We start from the raw sequence: 19,705 nt of genomic DNA, 5'->3' as shown, positions 1-19,705 counted from the left end.
AAATAATATTACACTTTTGCCGGACAAGATGGGCCATGCGGCATAAAGGCGTACCATCATTTTTATCTAAGCTTTTTCGATATAATTGAAGCCCTAGCGCCCATTGTGTGCTCAACCGAACCAGATGCTTATGTGTATAATCAGTTCCCAGACACACCAGTTTTGGCTTTAAAACAGTGCTTAAATTGCACCAGAGCCCGGCTCCGGTGCTTCTCAATTTTTAAGATAAATTACAATTTTAACCGGAGCGCACCGGAGCCCTAAATGAGATGAGCCCCGGTACTTCTCTTTATAAAACTGAACTAAAATTTAAAGGGGGAAAATTTAGAATTCCTAACGTTTCAGTTTAACAACAAGCAGACCTTGCAATACTCTATTTCTCTAGAAATACGAACTCATGAGAACATGAGACGTTCAACTAAAGTCCCCTCACTCACATGCGAAAAACTTTCCCTTTAAGAAAAGCAATAAATTAGGGGGGGGGGGAGTTTGTTTAGGAACGCGTAAAATTCTCGCCATGCCATCGTATTTAGTGTATTGTTATCGATGCTTACAGCTAGTTATCCTCGCAGGAAGGAAAATTTGTGTTCTTAAATATGCGTTAAGTGACAGCAAGTACAATAAGAGTGAAATACTAAGATAAACTGCTGAAGCACGTCCTATTCATCGTCTTCCCACAGTATCCACTAATGGGGGGGGGAAACGTAACCAGCAACTTTACATTCATCCTTAGGAGTCAGATTCAGAACTCATTTCACCCCTTACACACATCTACTTTATGGCTATAATTATATCAGCAGAGTCCCGTGGTCAAAGAGAACGTTCTCTCTCACCAAGATTCCTCTCATTTTTTGTTTCCACCCACTTATACCCTCATTCTGTTTTGCCCTGGAATTTTCATCAGCTATAATTTAAGTATATTTAATTTGTTTGTGATGATAAAAGAACTTCCCCCCTACGATTAGAGCTTAAATTGGGCCGGAGCCCACCGGGTCTCGGCTCCGGTGCTTCTTAGTTTCAGTAATAAATCATAATTCTAGCCGGAACGCACAGGAGCCCTGAATAAGAAGGCTGCGGCACTTCTTTTATGTAACTGAATAACAATTTCAATAGAAATTTTATCTTGAAAATTTTATTTAAACAATAAAATTATATTAAAAACCGCGTATTAAATTTCAATTTATCTCTTTGCATTTTATTTAATTACTTTAATCGTGAATTATTTCAACAATTAATAATAAATTATCTAATAATTACCAATTAAATTATAACTAATTAATTATATAATAATTATTGGTTAAATAACAATTTATAACATTAATTATATAACTATCAATTAATTTGATAATAATTAACTCTAATTTAAAAATTATTAATGAGTTTAATAGTCATTTTATTTATTTATTTACTCTTGTTTCTCTTTGCTGACAGTCTTCCATAGGGCTCCGGTACTTCTAATCTTAGAAATTAAGCCCTGGCTGTAAAGGTTTTGAATAAAATCTTTTCCCCAAATATTGATGTGCTTTTGCACATAGGCACTACACTGCCGATAACATCTTGCGACTGTGAACTTTCCGCAAGTGCTTTGAAAACGTTAGAAAATTATAATAAAGCTACTATGACGGAAGAGCGCAGAAATTCTTTAGCATCAATACGTATTCATTATACCAAAGAAAATATCATTTGACAAATTTACTGATATATTTACCAGTTTACAGCCACGGAAAATTGAATTCGGGAATATTTTAACCGCCGAACCAAAATAAAAGGCCAGAAAAATGCTTGCCTTCTTTTTTTTTATTTGCAATTTAATTTTATGTCCAAAATAAAAAAATGCATTTACAACTTTTATGTATTTAATTCACTACATTTATTATATAATTATATAGAGCATAAATATTGAAATTATATATTTATTTATAGTTGTATTAAGAAACCACAGTAAGATGGATTTCAAAATTTTTTTAATATTTTTTGTTTGTATGTGAGTGCGTACATCAGAAAGGAAAGTAAAATACTAGAAGTACTTTTACTAGCATTATTCTATTTTTGTTATTTATATTTCCTTTTTAAAATTGCTCTAACAAAGGTTAAAGCTGTTAAGGAGAAAAACAAAAATATTGAGTTACACAATTTAATACGTCTGTAAGGTAATAATTATGAATACGATAATTAAATGCATTATATCCATAATTATGTTACATAATTATATTATTAATATAATTTATAATATAATTATTAATAATATTAAGATAACTGCCATTAATATAATATATTCGTCACGTAATAATTACCTATATACTTGAAGATGCTGAAATGGGTAGAACAGTATAGCCATAGGAGTCATAATTTGGTGATTTGATTTCACAATAAAAATGGAGATATGAAAAATTAAACGAATTGTCTTCCGATTTTTGGTCTTTGATTGGGGGAAAATTAAAGACCAAAGGCCATTGGGGTCAGGTCATTTAAAGGCTGCAGCTTAGCATTTAAATACTATAAATGCTGCAGAAACTAACAGAAATACCTAATTTCAAAAATTGTATTAAAATGCTTAAAAAATTAGTAGGATAGCTAGACACTTTAATGGAGATTTTTAAGCCTTGTAATTGAAAACAGTTAAATTACTATATGCGTCATTTTTAATATACTGAACTATGATTAAATACTGTTATAATATTTATGCTATTATATTATTCCAAGTAGTTACATTTACTGAATGTAAAAGGGTTCACTGTAGATATCTTGTACTGAGTATATAATTTCTTCAAATGGCCAGGCACCTTGCATTGCATATTGGTATACGCATTTACCTCTTTGCCTCAGGTGAAAAAAATAGGTAAAACTGGATATTATGGTCCAGTTTGGCGCGTTTTCAAAAAATTGTCAAGTCGCCAAATCGGTTGTTTTCGCGCATTTTAGAAAATCGCTAACTTATCATATCGCCATATTAGATGGTTGCGAATTTGAATTAATTCTGTAAACATGCAAAAATATCTAAAACAGGTCTTCAAGAAAAACGGCGAAAAAGGGACAAGTGCAGAATCACCCACTGCTTGGTGCGTTTTTAAGAATTGCACATTCTTCGTATCCATGTACACATCGACCGATATTCACTTAAAAAAACATCCCAGAATTGCACAAAAATGGCATTGCGCACTCCCTTGACTTTATCCATGTACACATCGACTTATCTTCACTTAAAAAGTCAAAGAAAATTGACAAAAATCCAATTCTTCTTACTCTTGTAAAAAGCGCCAAACAAATAAGTGGGCGATTCTGCACTTTACCTGAAGTATGTGAAAGTTAACAACTATGTATTTCATACGATACACAATTAAAAGTTTTCATAATATCATATACCATTTTTAAGACAGTAGCAAAATAGAGTAAAGCGTTTTATCACGAAATTTAAGAAATTGTAATAAGCAGTAAATGAGCAATAAATGATCGGAAAGTATTGATTCGTATTTAAGCCAAGAGGTTACCAGATTTGGCGCGATTTCGCTTCACTTGGCGATTGGACCGTAATCTCCAGTCCAGCCAAAAAAAAATGTAGGCACATCTGTGGTTTCATCTTTAGTCCTTTTTTCCCATATGAACATAATTTTCTCCTACACACTATAATGTGAAAACACCAGTCGGAAAAACACAAATGAAATCAGCAGGATATCTTGCAGAAAAATACTACCCCATCTCCTATAAGCAATATTAAATACACAAACTTTAAAATTTAAACTTGCTTCTTACATTCAAAAGGATTACATTTGGATGTTGTTAGCCAAAGAAATCAGTGATGCTTTTCTCTGTATACACCACTGCTGAAGCTCCATGAATAAATGTTTTAGTACACTTTATGAAAAAATATCTACATACACATTTATAGCTAATATTTAAATTTTCACAAGAATATAAAGCTATATTTATTAAATTATAAATAATACTCAATATAATAAATAAATCAATGACAAATTTATTTTTCATAAAAGAATTGCACTCAAAATGTGTATAACAAATATATCAAGGCACACAATTTAGAGAGAAATTTCAAAAGAAAATTCCAAAGCTCCTTTTATCCATAATTAAGAAATTTTCTCTACCCCCCCCAAAAAGTATCATGACCGAAAGCATTTCTAAACTGTAGTAACAGATTTGTTACCAGAAAACCATGAAACCTGCATAATGAAATGACGTTTTCCAGTTTTTAAATGCATCATTGCAAATTATGCTTTTAATAAAATTAAGAGCATTTTAATACTTAGATAACATTGTAAAAATTTTACAAAATGAATTCAAAGTAATTTAAATTTCAGAAACTTAAAAATGTCCTTTCTTAAAGTTAAATATATTAACTTTTAACATAGGTTAAACCTATCAGGATAACTTAACAACCTCTTTTTCAATTTAAGCTTATAAAACAAAAACTGATTTTAATGTCAAAGCATGTGCTTCTGCTACACAAATTATAAGATAAGAACTAAGGAATAGTGAAAAATATATCCTTTTTCTGGAGTTTGATAAGGTTAATATAAGACAACTGGTATGAAAGTAAAATTCAAAGTGATTCAAAGCACACATTATAATATATAAATAATGCTATTTCTTTCCATGTAGATGCAATATAATCAAATATCTGAAAGGCACTTCATTTCTGGTATATGAAAGAAAGAGTTACAAAGTTATTTATTGTATTCTTCATTATTTAAGACAGGGCAGGTATTAATTGCTAACTATTATTAAATCAGATGAATATACATTACATATTCAAAAGTTATGTTTTAAAATAAATATCAACTACCTGGTTAAAAAATGTTTTATAAGATATTCTTTCAAAAATTTTTTTAACCATAATGAAAAATATTTACATATTTTATAATGAAAATGTGGTTAGTAACTATAAAAATAAAGCATGTATATCAAAATTTGTAACATTGTTAGCAAACAATTTATATTAACTATAAAACTAATTTTTATACTGAAAAGTATAAAATTAGCTTCTTACTTAAAAGATTAATTTTTTGAGTCTGATTTAATTCAATTTATAGATATTACAACTTTTTAAACTTTGTATACAAGATTTAAAATATTCAAAGTATAATAAGAAACACTTTTTTGGGACAATTTTCTTTGAAGATAAACACATTCATGTGCAAGATTTTCCAATATATTTTTTCCTAAACATTCTTAACTAAAAACACTTTTATACACACATATACATATATTGAAAGCTTTATGCACTAAAAATTTATATATTTTTCTCAAAACTTCCATTAAAAGTTTAAGATACTTTTATTTAATAATTTAAGTTTATTTAACTATAAACAGTAAAAAATCGAAAATTAATAATCAGAAGCCAAAATTACAATGAAACTACTTAAAACTGACTATACAAAGCAGAAACTGATAAAACAGAAAAAGTAGAGAAAATTAATTTTTCTCTTAAAAACAGGTTTGTCTGAAGCAATAATTTCAGTTCGATCCCATCAAAACCATTTCAGGTATACTCCATTGGAGAGTCAAAATACATAATTTTAATTAGAGCTCTTATTTCTAATCGTACACAATAATAATAATTTATTATAAAACCTGATTGCACTAACACTTATAATAACTTACACACTTAAGACATTACGAACAAAACTTGCTAAACCTCTAAGAAGCATACAATGACATTTGATAGTAAAGCATTATATATTAAAAAAAGTATAAAAACATTAAAATATATCAAGAAATCTAAACATTGAGTTTTTTAAAATATAAAAACAGATGAAAGAGACTGAATTTGATCTAGTATAAAAAAATATGATGAACACAAATAATATTTCTTAGGAATTTAATTTTGGTTCAAACTGAATGAATGGAGATAAATAAAATCCTACTACATTTTTCAGCGAGAGATCATAATTTGGCACCGGCACAACAAAAGATGTTTTGCACTCAGCATCTGAGTAACAACTGCTGCAGTATGCTTCTTTTAAATGAAACTTTGGTAAGGTACTACCAATATTTGACTCTAATGTACCAATTACATGTAGAGAGTCTCCTTCTTTAAGGCTGCGAATGAAAGATGAACATGCATGATCAGCATATAATATGATTTCTGGAGAAGTACGAGTTGATACTTCTAGTATTATTTGATATTTGTATTCATTCCAATTATGCAAGTGGCAGTCACTAAAATTAAATGTTTCATGCAATTTGCACTGTTCTTTTTCAGCCTGTGTCATCACTTCAGCATCACAATGAATATATTTCTTACCGAGAAGACACACAAACCATTTATGAAAGGGATTTGGCAACATGTTTGCAATTACTTGCACAGAATTGTGTACCTCTATTACATCAATTCCTGTAATTGTTCCTTCAACAGATACTTTTCTGCCTTTCAAAGGTAAACAAGATATCTGGACTTCCGCAGGATTAGTACGATACCAAGCATGGTGGTGACAATATGTTTGATATTTATCCCAAGACAAAACTGAACTTGAATCGTTCTCAAGATTCAATGCTTGAGGCTTAGCTGCACGATACGATAACAACAAAATAATCAAACAGATAACTAAAGACCATAATTTATTATCATTTGAAATTTTTAATTTTTTTACTATTAGTAAACTAATTGCATACAAAATTGCAAAAGTTAAAATTAAGGGAATAAATTCCAAGCTAATTAAATTTGAGATACACACAGCTTTGATAAATGAATACAAAACAAATGTCAAAAAGGTACCAAGATAATAAGACACAACTAGGACAATAAGCCAAGTAAATAAACTAAGAATTAGGTCATTGGAAGAGTCGACCAAATGGATGCAGGCCAAATTCATCCACGTAACAGACATGAGATGCGGAAGCAGTACAAGATGCCAACCTTTACGCTCACTGCCAAGAGCCATTTTTGTATACAAATATGGCAAAACAAATGGTAAAGCTAAACAAGATATAAAACTGATATGCAACTGAAAATTTTTTCCTAATTCATAAGTTATATCAAAATTCAAGAAAGAGAGTGAACTAATAAACATGTTCTGCAAAATATTTACCTTAAAAAGACATGCTAAGGCATTTAGAAACAAAGATATATTCACAAAATAACGCTGATCAGTAACTGTCCTATCTACAAGCAACATAAGTATAAGACTTAAAATTCCTAAGTCATTAAATAGTTTGGGGGTATGATTCAATGGCAATATTATTATATATATTAAAGATATGACAAGAAATGTCAGCAAAGGAAAAGAAGTTTTCATTAAATATTTTTTTTCAATTTCATTAGATTTAATATTAGGCTCAAAGAATTTTATCAAATGCAGCCATTTCTTCATATTATCACTGCCAAAACTGACAGAAATAACAAAACATGTGCTTGACAGCATTGTTAACAAACATAAAAGCGTTGCAAAAAATATCTTAGCATTATTTACAGCACTTATTTCATTTGCAGAGGAGAAAGCAGAATAAATTTCAAACAAAGCACCCAGGAAAAAAACTGAAACTAACAAAACTAAGCTTGAAAGATTCTGAAGCAGATCTCCTAGAGACTTAAAAAGGATATCCCACAGTAGGTATACGTACTTTGTGGGAAGCCATTTCTTAAGCTCACTGTATTGAGCAACTTGTTTCAAAGACACAAGAGGTACATTACCTTCTAAACAGGACTGAACAGAATTAACAACTTCACTGAATGACACATGAGCTTGGTTTCGGAGAGAAGTGTCACCAGTTGTTTTCATAATTGGTTCAGCACAACTAACTGGATCATCTTTACATGTTTTTGTTGATTTTTCACAATTTTCTGATTGAATAACATGTTCAACCTTTTCACGGAAAACATCCTCGGGAATAAGCTCTTCTGTATCACTCATAATTGCGTGAAATACAGCAAACGCAACTCTTCTCGATACTTTGTCTTCGTAACTGAATTTCAGGCACTTTTCGACTTCTAGACCGTTTGCAGCATTTACTCCTATTCCGGCACTAGCACACTTTTTCAAAAGTTCACAGGCTTCTTCTTGTCCTTTCTTGGCAGCCTGAAGCAACCAGTAAACCGCTAACTGAGCATTAAAATTACGCTCTTCCGCAGTACTCACAGGGCTATACAATAACGTCTTTGCCAATGAAACTTGACTTTCTTTGCAACCGTCTTCTGCTAATATGTGCCTCAATCGAAAAGTCCCATGATTTTCCTGAGGTAACAGTAATGTTCTGGAAATAGTACCACTGTGACGTTTTTCTGGCATCGTGTGGGGTGTATTTTTTTTCGTTGCATGAACCAATTCAGAGCAAGAATAAATATAACCTGAATGAATCTTAAGGGGCATGTAAGGAGAGAAACGACAGCTGCGCTCTAAAAATAAAGCACATTGACAACACTAAACTCGTCTGCTCTTAAAAATGTTGCCAAATTTCATATTCTCTAAAAATTACACCATTTAATTTTGAGATGTGGCTTGACAATTGCACAATATGCTTTTATGACAACTAACATATAATTATTCATATTATTAAGAGTTACCTGCTTTTTAAGAGGCAAAATGTTTCAGTAAAATTAAAAAAATAGAACGCAAAAAACTTATAAATCTAAAATAAATTTTCAAACATTGTTTTTGGCACCATCGTATTTTTAATGAGAAAATAATAAACCGTTTAAAGTAAGTATCATCATTATTATTTTTCAATTAAAAATATTTTTTTATCTTTGCATAGAATCAGATTTTCATAAAAATAATCGTGCTGAAGTGAAGCGGTAAACAGAGAATGTTGTGATTATTGTTGTGGTTGGGGTAAATAGTACGCTCATTGGTTGGGGTGCGCGTTCTTCGAAACGGTAGGTGTGAACATATTAGTATTTTTTCCATAATTGAATGCAATCATTCAGCTTGTTTTCCATTTTCTCTATGTTTAAGGCCCACTTATGATCATTTTGTTCACGTTGGGTACATGGAAATGTAAGTTTTTGAGGTTTTTTCCTTCTCATTGGAAAGAGAGTCTGTTGTAAATAATTTATTGTCTTTACATTTTTGTACTATCACAGATGAATCCTACAGTCTAGTGAAAAAAAAAAAGTTAGTTCGCTTATATGTACTTATCTGTACGAGACAGTAATGTATTGATTCCATAATGCCTCCTTGCAGCTTTTCTGAAGTTTTTGACGCGCACATTTATTTATTAAAGAATTATATTTGGTTTTTTATTTGTGCTGCATAGTTGTCTTCGATAATGCATATGACATTTACTGTGTATTTCTTCTCGATTATTCAGCTTTATTATGAGTATTTAATATTTGTAATTAAAAAAAAATCACACTGATCTGCTTATAAAAACTTTTTCCCGGCACTGAAATTTTTTCCCCCTTATAGTTGCACACGTTGAATTCAATTATGAGTTATAGCTTACCTCATTTATTTTTAACCACCACCCGCCTCTTTCAAGGGAGCCAAATAAGTTGTGAAGTTAAAACTCAACATACAAATGATATTACAGATGATCATTTTGTGGTCACCAGATTTTTTCCAGATTTATATATCAGTATAAAAACATGAAATGTATGGAAATTTAATCAGTCGTTATTATCTGCACTTTACACAAAAACAGATTTATGAAAAATAATATATAATATCATTTTAATTTTATTGAATCTTTTCACTAATTCATATAAAAGTGTACTGGCAGTCAACCATTAAATTTAAACTTCATTTTCTTCTGCATTCCATTTCCATATGTGCAGTATCATGATGAAATGTTTTATCATACTTGTATACAGTAGGTCCTGAATTTTAAGAAAAAAATCAAAGTGAAGGAAAGGAAATATTTCAGCCTAAGGTTTACTAGTGTGAAAGAAGTTTCGTTATGTAATCCTTTTAGAAATCTTCATAGGAATATGCAGATTTTTTTTTCTGTAAAATTTGCCACAGACTATTTCAGACATGTTCATTTTTTAATTCTACTTAAGCTGTGTGAACTTGTGATTTCTGAAAGTTTTCTTAATTTTTCATCCAATAAAAATTCCTGTTTGTATCTTAGGCAAAAAATTTCTCATTTAAGTAAGAAAATCATCTTGTTGTGTATCCATAGATTGAAACAGCAATTTACTGAGATCCAGATTAATATGAAATGCAGATCTTTCTAATCTTCTAAGGCTTCATGTACTGCATTCTTATTTGTACATTTTCATATATGTAATAATTGTAACTTTCTCAACTTTTTTATTTGCATATCTGCATATATTTTATTTGCTCAACTATATCTGTCCATTAATACATACTTTTTATTATTGTAAGATCCCGTAACTTTTGAAAATGGCTGTGATGTAGAATTGAGTGCCCCTTCGAGCAGCGACAAATTTGGTTCAGTTTTAGTGATGAAACCCCATGTCTGGTTATTATGATGGTTTTAACTTGGTTTCAGCTTTCATTGCTGTCACGTTAGGCTTACTGTAACTTTGTATTAACCTCATATGACGTTATCATTTGCCTGAATTTTTTAAAGTGAAAATAGATCAATGTGTACGTGGATGAAGTCAGGACAGTGCACAATGCTAACTTTGTGCAGTTCTCTGATTTTTTTTTTTTTTAAAGTGAAAATAGATTGATGTGTACATGCACACTGAGTTTGTGCAATTTCTTGACTTATTTTGTTTTTGTGTAGTAGACATCTTGAAATTGGGCCTTCCTGGCGCCGATCTTGGTGTAAAATAACAATCGCCAAAAAGTGAGGGGTAACTAATTGTAAACTTTTACCTTGAAAATAATTCATAACTTGCTGTTCTATTAAAGATAGGTCCCAAATTTTAATCATTTTTTTCAAAATGAAACGCATGGCAGTAATAGCTAATTTATATCCTTGTTTATAAAAATAAAAGGTAAAAGTATATTTACGGGCACCCCTTGGTGAAAATTGACGATTTTTGGCAGCACATGGATGCCGAGTTTGTGGAATTCTCTGACTTATTATTTTGGCTTGTGTAGTGGCGATTTTTGCTACAAAGCCAAAATAATAAGACAACGAATTGCACAAACTCAATATCCATGTAAACATCTACCTATTTTTACTTAACAAAAACCGGAGAAATGCACAAACTAGGCATTGCGCACTCCCTCGACTTTGTCCATGTTCACACCACACTATATTCACTTAAAAAGTCAAAGGAGCAGCGAACAAAAAAATATATAATCTCAATAAACAACATTTTAAATCTAACAATGAAATAACATAAAAAAGGAAGTTGATCTGTCAGCACTAACCTTATCTTCAGGGCAGATGTTTTTATTTTATTCGACTTATAATTCCTTACTAAATGTAGTATTTCATCTCAATGTACTCTGTCTTTGATATGATTTAAATCAAATTCCTCGTCATTATAAATATCATGAATACACGTCAAATAGTTTTCTGGTTGCAATTTTCTAATTTCGACCATGCGTAATGTATGCTTTACGCATGCGCGCGTTCAAAGAAATGTGTAATAAAGTATACAAATAAATATTAAGCTTTTTTTTTTTTGTAAATTTTTGTAAATTTTGATACGCTTTAGATTAAAATTGCTCTTTATTTCATAAATTATGGTTTCATATTTTTAATTTCTGCATGCCATCTTACCAGATTAAAACTGATGATCTATAATCCAGAATCGCCGAAGTCCCGACAAGTCTGGAAAAGACTTTTGACTGTATTATTCGTGGTTGATCTTTACTGTACGGTACCCCTTGCTTTGTGTGAGAAAAAATCGCCAAGTGGTATTGGTTGTTCTTGAAATCTGGAAGCCCGCTGCATGAAATAGGTTTTTCGTTAACCCTAATGTTGATAATATTGGCGAAACTATCCTTGGGGAAAATTGCGCAGATATCGCCAAATGTCATAAATTGAGATTCTGGATATTTTTTGTAATAGTAACCCTTTCGTATGGACCCTTTTTTTTTATTCTTAGCATTTTTTTCGGTTGATCTTTACAATATGGTAACTGGTAGTTTGGCGACATTTTGGAGGCGATAAAGGTTACTACCTGGCACTTTGGTAATAATGTGAGCAGTACTCAGTTCCGATTACGCATTATTTTGTGTGAGGGAAATGAGAGATCATGGGATATGTCATGTGATATTAATGGACGAATTACGGTTCTTTAATCGGAAAAGGGGGGAAATCGGGAAAAAATCTGGAAATTTTGTATTTGGCTTTATTCTGTGTTGTGTGAAACAGTGTTCGTGAATTTTTGGATCCCATGGCCGTAACTAAAGTGAATTCGAAATGGGTATTTATGTATGTATTAATTTAATGTATGTGCTCATTTATATTTTAAGTAGTGTTTTTGAATTTAATTATATTTTAATTAAATGATAGTTATTTTGTGAATTTTATGTTTGTAGGAATTTGGTATACGTTTTAGTTGAAGTAAACGTGCATGGAAATAATTTAAATATCTGACACTAAGTATTTGTAATGGTTGTGGTATGAATTCGTTGGTGACGTGTATAATGTAATAGATGATTTAGAGGTAAAAGTTTTCGGATATTTTATTTATTTTATATGTGGAAATGTTCATTACTTTTTCGCGATTAGGTAATTTCATATATGTTCTTTTTACCGGGTTTAAAGATTGAGAAAATTGTCATGTATTTTCGTGAAATTTTTCTAATTTATGAGAAAAAAGCAGTGTACATGGATATAGTGAAGAGTGTGCGCAATGCCATTTTTGTGCAATTCTGGGATGTTTTTTTTAAGTAAAAATAAGTCGACGTGTACATGGTTTAGTGATATTTTAATTAAATGATAGTTATTTTGTGAATTTTATGTTTGTAGGAATTTGGTACACGTTTAAGTTGAAGTAAACGTGCATGGAAATAATTTAAATATTTGATACTAAGTATTGGTAATGCTTGCGGTATGAATTCGTTGGTGACGTGTATAATGTAATAGATGATTTAGAGGTAAAAGTTTTTGGATATTTTATTTATTTTATATGTGGAAATGTTCATATTTGGAAAGGGTAAATACTTTTTCGCGATCAGGTAATTTCATATATGTTCTTTTTACCGGGTTTAAAGATTGAGAAAATTGTCATGTATTTTCGTGAAATTTTTCTAATTTATGAGAAAGAAGCAGTGTACATGGATATAGTGAAGAGTGTGCGCAATGCCATTTTTGTGCAATTCTGGGATGTTTTTTTAAGTAAAAATAAGTCGGCGTGTACATGGTTTATGTGTATGTGTTATTTTGAAAAACGCGTAAGGAGTATGGTATTGTGCACTTTTTCCCAATTTTGCAGTGAATATTTGTCATGATTAAGCAGTTTTGTTATATAAAATTTCAAGCATAAGTGTAATTCGGCTAGTAGATTGTTGGAAGAAGTGTTCAGTAGATAAAAAGAAAAGAAACATGTCTTTACTTCGTGAAGACAAAATGGCGGTGGGAAAAAAAAATAGAGGGTTGCTGTAGGAGAGTTGGTCGCCAAATTTTCGCCAAAAAAACGCCAAGTTACCATAATGTAAAGATCAACCTTTTTTTCAGTTGCTATGTTTGGGTGCACATGCATAATGTTTTATGAAAGTGGTGTCTGAAAGGTCGTCTGAAAGTTTGCTTAGTGTTATAAATGCGTATGTTCTTCTGGATACGATTGTAATTTCTGACTGTTGGAAGGCGTACAATTGCCTTTCAGGTGAAGACTTTGGGCACTTAACAGTAAATCATAGTCTGCAATTTAAGGATCCGGATACAGGTGCTGACATTAGTAAAATAGAAGGAATGTGGTGTGTAGGTAAATGTGGTTTAGCCAGGAGAAAAACGAAGAACAGCTTGGACTATTATTTGGCCGAATATGTGTGGTGCAAGAAGGTAGAGGGGGGAATCTATTTATGGCTTTCTTGGATGCGATTAACAGCGGATGAGTCGAAACGACGAAAAATTGAATTGAATTGTTTTACGTGGAGGATGGAGGAGATGGTGGTGGAAATCAGAAATGCATGCACATTGACAAAAAGGTATCTTAAAAAATTGCCATTTCATTGATTTATTCATCTCTGTGTGTTAATTTTTGTTAAAAAAGATTTGTTGTTTAATGTTTTTTATGTTAGGAAATATGTATTTTTGGTTATTTATTACTTTCTGTTTGTGTAGTTTTGGTTATTTGTTCATCTGTGTGTGTTAAGGCAGTGGCAAATTTTTTCTGGTTAACATGATAATTTTAACTTTGTTTTAGCTTCCTGATTTTGTTTAAGTGAAAATAGATTGGATGCATACATGGAAAAAGTTAAGGCAGTGTGCAGTACCTAGTTTGTGTAATTTTTTGTTAGGTTAAAATAGGTCGATGTGTACATGGACACTGAGTTTGTGTAAGTCTTTAACTTCTTGTTTTGGTTCTGTTTAGCGAGTATAAGGATCAGCACCATCTTGAAATTGGTGCCGATGGTGCCAAACTTGGCATCAAAAAGGAGACGATTCGCCAAGGGGTACCGTAAATTTTAACCTTATTCTTTTCCTGATTTGTATCCTTGCAAAATAAAGTGCATTGTTTATGAATGTAAAATATATATTGTTTATTCAACTTTTTTATTTTATATTTTAATTGTTTAATAAATCAAAATATGTACTGTTTATTCAACTTTTACATTTTATTTATTTAGTAAATCAAAGTGCAAAGAAATATTGAAATGTTTTAATATTAGCATGTGCATGTATCATTGATCAAGCTATTGTACTACTTAAGACACATATTAACAAAATGTATTTGCTTGTGCCTTCAAGGCACAAGCTTGTAAATTTTGTAAACGTTATCAAAGATTTCTATTCTCCATGTGGCCAGTTATTAGAAATATAACTTTTTTTTTTGTTTTCTTGCATTGTATAAAAAGTATATATTAATACTTAGTTTGATTCACATATCTAGTTTTTTCAAAGATGGGAAATTTAATATTTCAGAAATATCAGATTCATGTAGGACAACCTGCTTTCCATAAGTAAAATTTAATTTTAATAGTTAAAAATATCAGTAATTACAAACTGTTGCACCACGTGTAGCTCCAAAATTTCTTTTCTGTGGCCCCAAAACACATTTTTAGCACACTTTTGTATATATATCTAGTTCATCAGATTTATATTTTGTACCATTGTGCCAAATGTAATTGTTATAATGTGCTTTAGCTGTATGTTTACTATTTTCTTTAAGAAATTTCATCTCTGAATTATGCTTTCCATATATTATGTTCAGTATTATTAAGTTGCAGTTTTTTCATCTGTTGTATGACATCAAAAGGATCTCTTGTCTAATTACAAAGAGCATTAGTTATATCATTAGTGTATTTAAATAAAGCCCAGGAGCTCATTTTAATGCCATTAAAAAGGTCAAAATACTCCTTGTAGTAGTAGTAAAAATAAGCATTTAGGCTTCTTGGAGAGAGAGGTATATCAGAAGCTGCAAATGGCTATCATAGTCATTTATGATCTATTAACTTCACTATTAATTAAATATTTACCTTCTAAACATCCACTGTGTGTATTGTTTGGTATCTAAATTTATTTTAATAGAATTAATTGCTTTAAATATTAATTGCCTTGGTCAGTTAAAAGGAAAACCAAATTGTGAAGAAAGCTTTCCCCTTTGTAAAAAAGTGCTTAAAAATGAGTTCTTAGGTGAATCTGCGGGAACTAATCACCTTAAATTCATCATATTTATGAATCATGACACAATAGTCTATGAAGTATTTTGTTTTATTTATTGCTATTAAAAATTTAGTACTGTGCATCTGGATGCAAATGTTTCATTATTAAAAAATTACTTTTTCATTCATTTTAGGATCCTGAAATTGTGTAATGTATGGTCAAAATTTATGCTCTATGAGGAAATATTTCGTCATTCAAAATGAGTTCATCTGTTGACTTAGGTATGGCATTGTAAAAAATTCAAAAGTTTGCAATTATTCTATATAAAAGGGGTGTAGGAAAGGTAATTGGTAAATAAAGTCTCCAGTCATATAAAACAAGTATATGATATAATAAAGATAATAAAAGTGGTGCTAAAATAAACGAAATTTATTTCTCTGAAATATTTACATGTGTACTTTGCAGCATTGTTAACATTTACTGTTATATGTTTTTATATATGTGTAATCTGCTATTTCATTCTTTTCTTGGGAAAAGTTAGTTTGCCTTTTAAGCTTTTTGTATACAACTTCAGTATAATATGAAAAATGTCGGTCTTCAAAGATTCTCATTCATTTTTATGAATAACCAAAAATCAGATGATGCTAAATCTGGGCTATAAATATGATGAGGAATAAGCATGGATTTAGAGTTTCTTTTTATTTCCATTATTTGCGGATAATCTAATATCAAAAACTCTTATTACTGATCATTGTTTAATAATTAATTCAGAGAGCTCATGACTAATAAATGCTTTTACTCAAGAACATTAATCATTCAACAACAATAAGCTCATTTGTATTTCGCAGCTACAAATGCTGAAATGCTGTACAAACAGTTTTCTACATCTGTTGCTACAGTTTGTTACTTTAACCCTCTAAGCGGCAAGGCCATATATATACAGCTTGAAATATTTTTTGTGATATCTGTAAGAACGTTTATATGCATGCATATTAAAATATGTCAAAGAAATTAAGGCAATATATCAAAATTACACAAATCCAGATATGTAATACCAAGAGACTTTTTACATTAAAATAAAAAAAAATGTTCTCATGGTAGTTTTGGGAAATTTGTGCTTTCTTAGCGAAAACCGTGGCCGCTCAGAGGGTTAAAATAGGCTCAAAAAGTCTTTTCATCCTTCCTCATTTTCTACTGTTATGTTTTCATCACCACACATCACTTATTTCCTCCATCTCACCTGAGACTATAGTTCAAGCCTTTATTCATGAGCTTTTACAAAGCAAAACAGGCTAAAATGGAAATGAAGCAGGGAGAAAAAACACGGAATTTGACCATCTACTGCAGCTGTCATTACCAGGGTTTACAAGGCAAGGTGAGAAATGGGAGAACCCTAAAGCACCTATTCTAAGGTAACAAACTACAGTCAAAAGTTGTTAATTCGGACACCCATAATCCGGAATGATCTATAATCCGGACCTCAAAGCTAAAAACTTTCTGCGCATGTTCTGCGTTGGCACATGCGCACAGGAGTTTTACGCGTGCGCGTAAGACCTTGACTACTGCGCATATGCATGTGCGCAAGTGCAGAATACGTTTACGCCTGCACGTTTAATGTATAACGGACGGTGTAAGCTAAAATTATCTAATTATCTATTTCAGTTAATGTTAATGATTGCGTTGTTCCTTAATCTTCGAATTGGATCCCTCTTATTATTTTTTGCAGACTGTAAGAGCAATTTTATAAAAGTAAACTTGAACTTTCGATTATGTCAAATAAAATTTCCGATGCTGGAACTTCCAAAGGATCTACAAAACGAAAGTATTTTTCGATGTCCAACAAACAAAAAGTGGAATTGCTGCAAAAAATGGATAAAGACATGAAAAATGTGACAGAGAGGTTAGTGAAAACGAAAAAATTTCGATTGACAAGTTAGTCTGTATTCTCGGCACAGCAATTAACGGGACTTGAACAGCGGGACTTTGTAACTGAACAAGAAATTATGTCTGTTTATAGAATTAAAGAGAAAGTATTATCACATAAAATGAAGCAACTTAAACAACTTACATTGAAAGAAATGTTTAATAAAGTAAACAAATAAATATTAAGCTTTTTTTTTTTTTTTTTTTTTTTTTTTTTGTAAATTTTGATACCCTTTAGATCATAATTGTTCTTTATTTCATAAATTACGGTTTCATATTTTTAATTTTAGAATTTCTGCATGCCATCTTACGAGATTTAAACTGATGATCTATAATCCGGAAAAATCGATAATCCGGAAGCGCCGAAGTCCCGACGAGTCCGGATTAACGACTTTTGACTGTATAGTGATATCATGCATTAGAAGACTTTAATTATCAATTGACATATGTTTGTTAATTTAAACTAAATTAGTGTCTTGAGTTTTTATTATTGTAATGGGTATTATTCTGAAGTTTAAACTTATGTGATTTATAATCCTGATGAATAACTGAAGTCTGTGTTTCGTCATAGTTTTTAGTTCTAAAGCTACAACTCATTCAAGTTTAAAGATGGTCTGTTTAACAAAATAGCATTTTCTGTATTTTTACTGTAACCTTTTCATTACATTATGGCAGCTTTTAAGTGCAGATGTCAATGACATTTAAAAAACATAGCATTAACTTTTTATGCTGATAGGTGTCAGTTCGCGTTATTTTTGTGACTTCTTGGCAATTAATAAATGAAAATTCGTTAGTATCAATTTGACTGGGACTTGTTTTATGGTTTTATCTCTTTCATTTTTTTTGTAAATTTTAATATTTTTATGAAATTGGTTAGCAAGAGCAGCACACACTTGAAATTTTTCTCTTGATTTGAAAAAATATTTTGGTCAGTTTTGCCCTGATGTCATTTTACAACCGAACAGAATTCTGAAAGTAGGTGCATTTGTTTATTGGTTTGGTGAATAAGTATCACATTGTGACTTTGAATTTGAAACTTTTTACTGATATTAGTGTAAAATACTTTTTGATATAATCTACAGTTGCTGGACACCTATTTTCTCATAAACTGTTCCTTTGCAATTTATACTATTTCAACCGGATACTTACTTTTAGAAATTTTGAATTTTTGCTGTCTTAAATCAAATACAGTATAAAATCCGTAATCCGGACGTCCATTATCCGGAATGATCTGTAATCTGGACCTCAAAGCCACAAACTTACGCATACCCATGTGCACTTCTGATAGTGAAGAAAGTGACAGAGATGTTATTGAAAATGAAAAAATTTCGATTGACAAGTTAGTCGGTATTCTCGACACAACAATTACAGGACTTGAACAGTGGAACTTTGTAACTGAACAAGAAATTATGTCTGTTTATAGAATTAAAGAGAAAGTATTAGCACAAAAAATGAAGCAACTTAAACAACTTACATTGAAAGAAATGTTTAATAAAGTAAACAAATAAATATTAACCTTTTTTTTTTTTTTTTTTTGTAAATTCTGATACCCTTTAGATCATAATTGGGTAAAAGTATATTTTAGGGTACCCCTTGGCGAAACTTGGTAATTTTTGCCGGTACATGGATACAAGGTTTGTGCAATGCTTTGATTTGTTATTTTGGCCTGTGCAGCGGCGATTTTGGCGCTAAAAATTGCTGCTACGCAAGCCAAAATAACAAGTCAAAAAATGACATAAACTCGGTATCCATGTACACATCGACCTATTTTCACTTAAAAAAAATCCTCGAATTGCACAAAAATGGCATTGTGCACTCCCTTCACTTTATCCATGTACACATCGACCTATTTTCACTTTAAAAAAAATCCCCGAATTGCACAAACTATGCTTTACGCACTCCCTTGAGTTTGTCCATGTACACATCGATATATTTTCACTTAAAAAGTCAAAGGAGCACCCAATTCTACAGTAGAGGCAAACAAAAAATACATAATCTCAATAAGCTACATTTTATAAACCAAACAATAAAATAACACAAAAAAGGAAAAACCTGTTATGTATTTTAGCGCTACACAAAGCAAAAATCCCCTTACCTTATTTAGAAATTCATTCGTCATCAGTCTGGGGCACACAAAATTCATTAACAGCATCCAAAAACTTGCTAAAATTATCTGAACTGCAATCTGTAT

The 19,705-nt window shown here is 30.9% G+C and overlaps 2 protein-coding genes across 3 annotated transcripts in view; one reads left to right on the top strand and one right to left on the bottom strand.

Annotated features, from left to right (window-relative positions):
* Positions 1 to 3,957: 3,957 nt before the first annotated feature.
* wfs1 (wolframin ER transmembrane glycoprotein wfs1) lies at positions 3,958 to 8,384 on the bottom strand. Its single transcript, XM_035364799.2, has one exon. It carries the CDS (start codon positions 8,319 to 8,321, stop codon positions 5,826 to 5,828), a length of 2,496 nt encoding a protein of 831 aa, XP_035220690.1. The 5' UTR covers positions 8,322 to 8,384; the 3' UTR covers positions 3,958 to 5,825.
* A 374-nt stretch (positions 8,385 to 8,758) lies between these two features.
* Positions 8,759 to 19,705, top strand: part of LOC118193676 (protein Fe65 homolog) — a 146,329-nt gene continuing 135,382 nt past the window's right edge. Inside the window, exons 1-2 of one of the 2 annotated variants that reach the window (XM_085808374.1) lie at positions 8,759 to 8,827; positions 15,785 to 15,872. In XM_085808374.1, the coding sequence (XP_085664500.1) occupies positions 15,851 to 15,872 (22 nt within the window). In that variant the 5' untranslated portion in view covers positions 8,759 to 8,827; positions 15,785 to 15,850. Of the gene's footprint in view, positions 8,949 to 15,784; positions 15,873 to 19,705 lie in introns of both variants that reach the window. The other variant, XM_085808375.1, reaches the window with a different exon arrangement.

This window comes from Stegodyphus dumicola, chromosome X1 (assembly GCF_044657685.1).
Source record: "Stegodyphus dumicola isolate Sdum_Otavi_A_Nest chromosome X1, ASM4465768v1".
NCBI lineage: Eukaryota > Metazoa > Arthropoda > Arachnida > Araneae > Eresidae > Stegodyphus > Stegodyphus dumicola.
The sequence above is the reverse complement of the archived record's forward strand: the minus strand, read 5'-3'. Positions and strand labels throughout refer to the sequence as shown.

Coding starts and splice junctions, on each gene's coding strand:
- wfs1 (XM_035364799.2), bottom strand. CDS start 8,321: ATGCCCCTTAAGATTCATTCAGGTTATATTTATTCTTGCTCTGAATTG.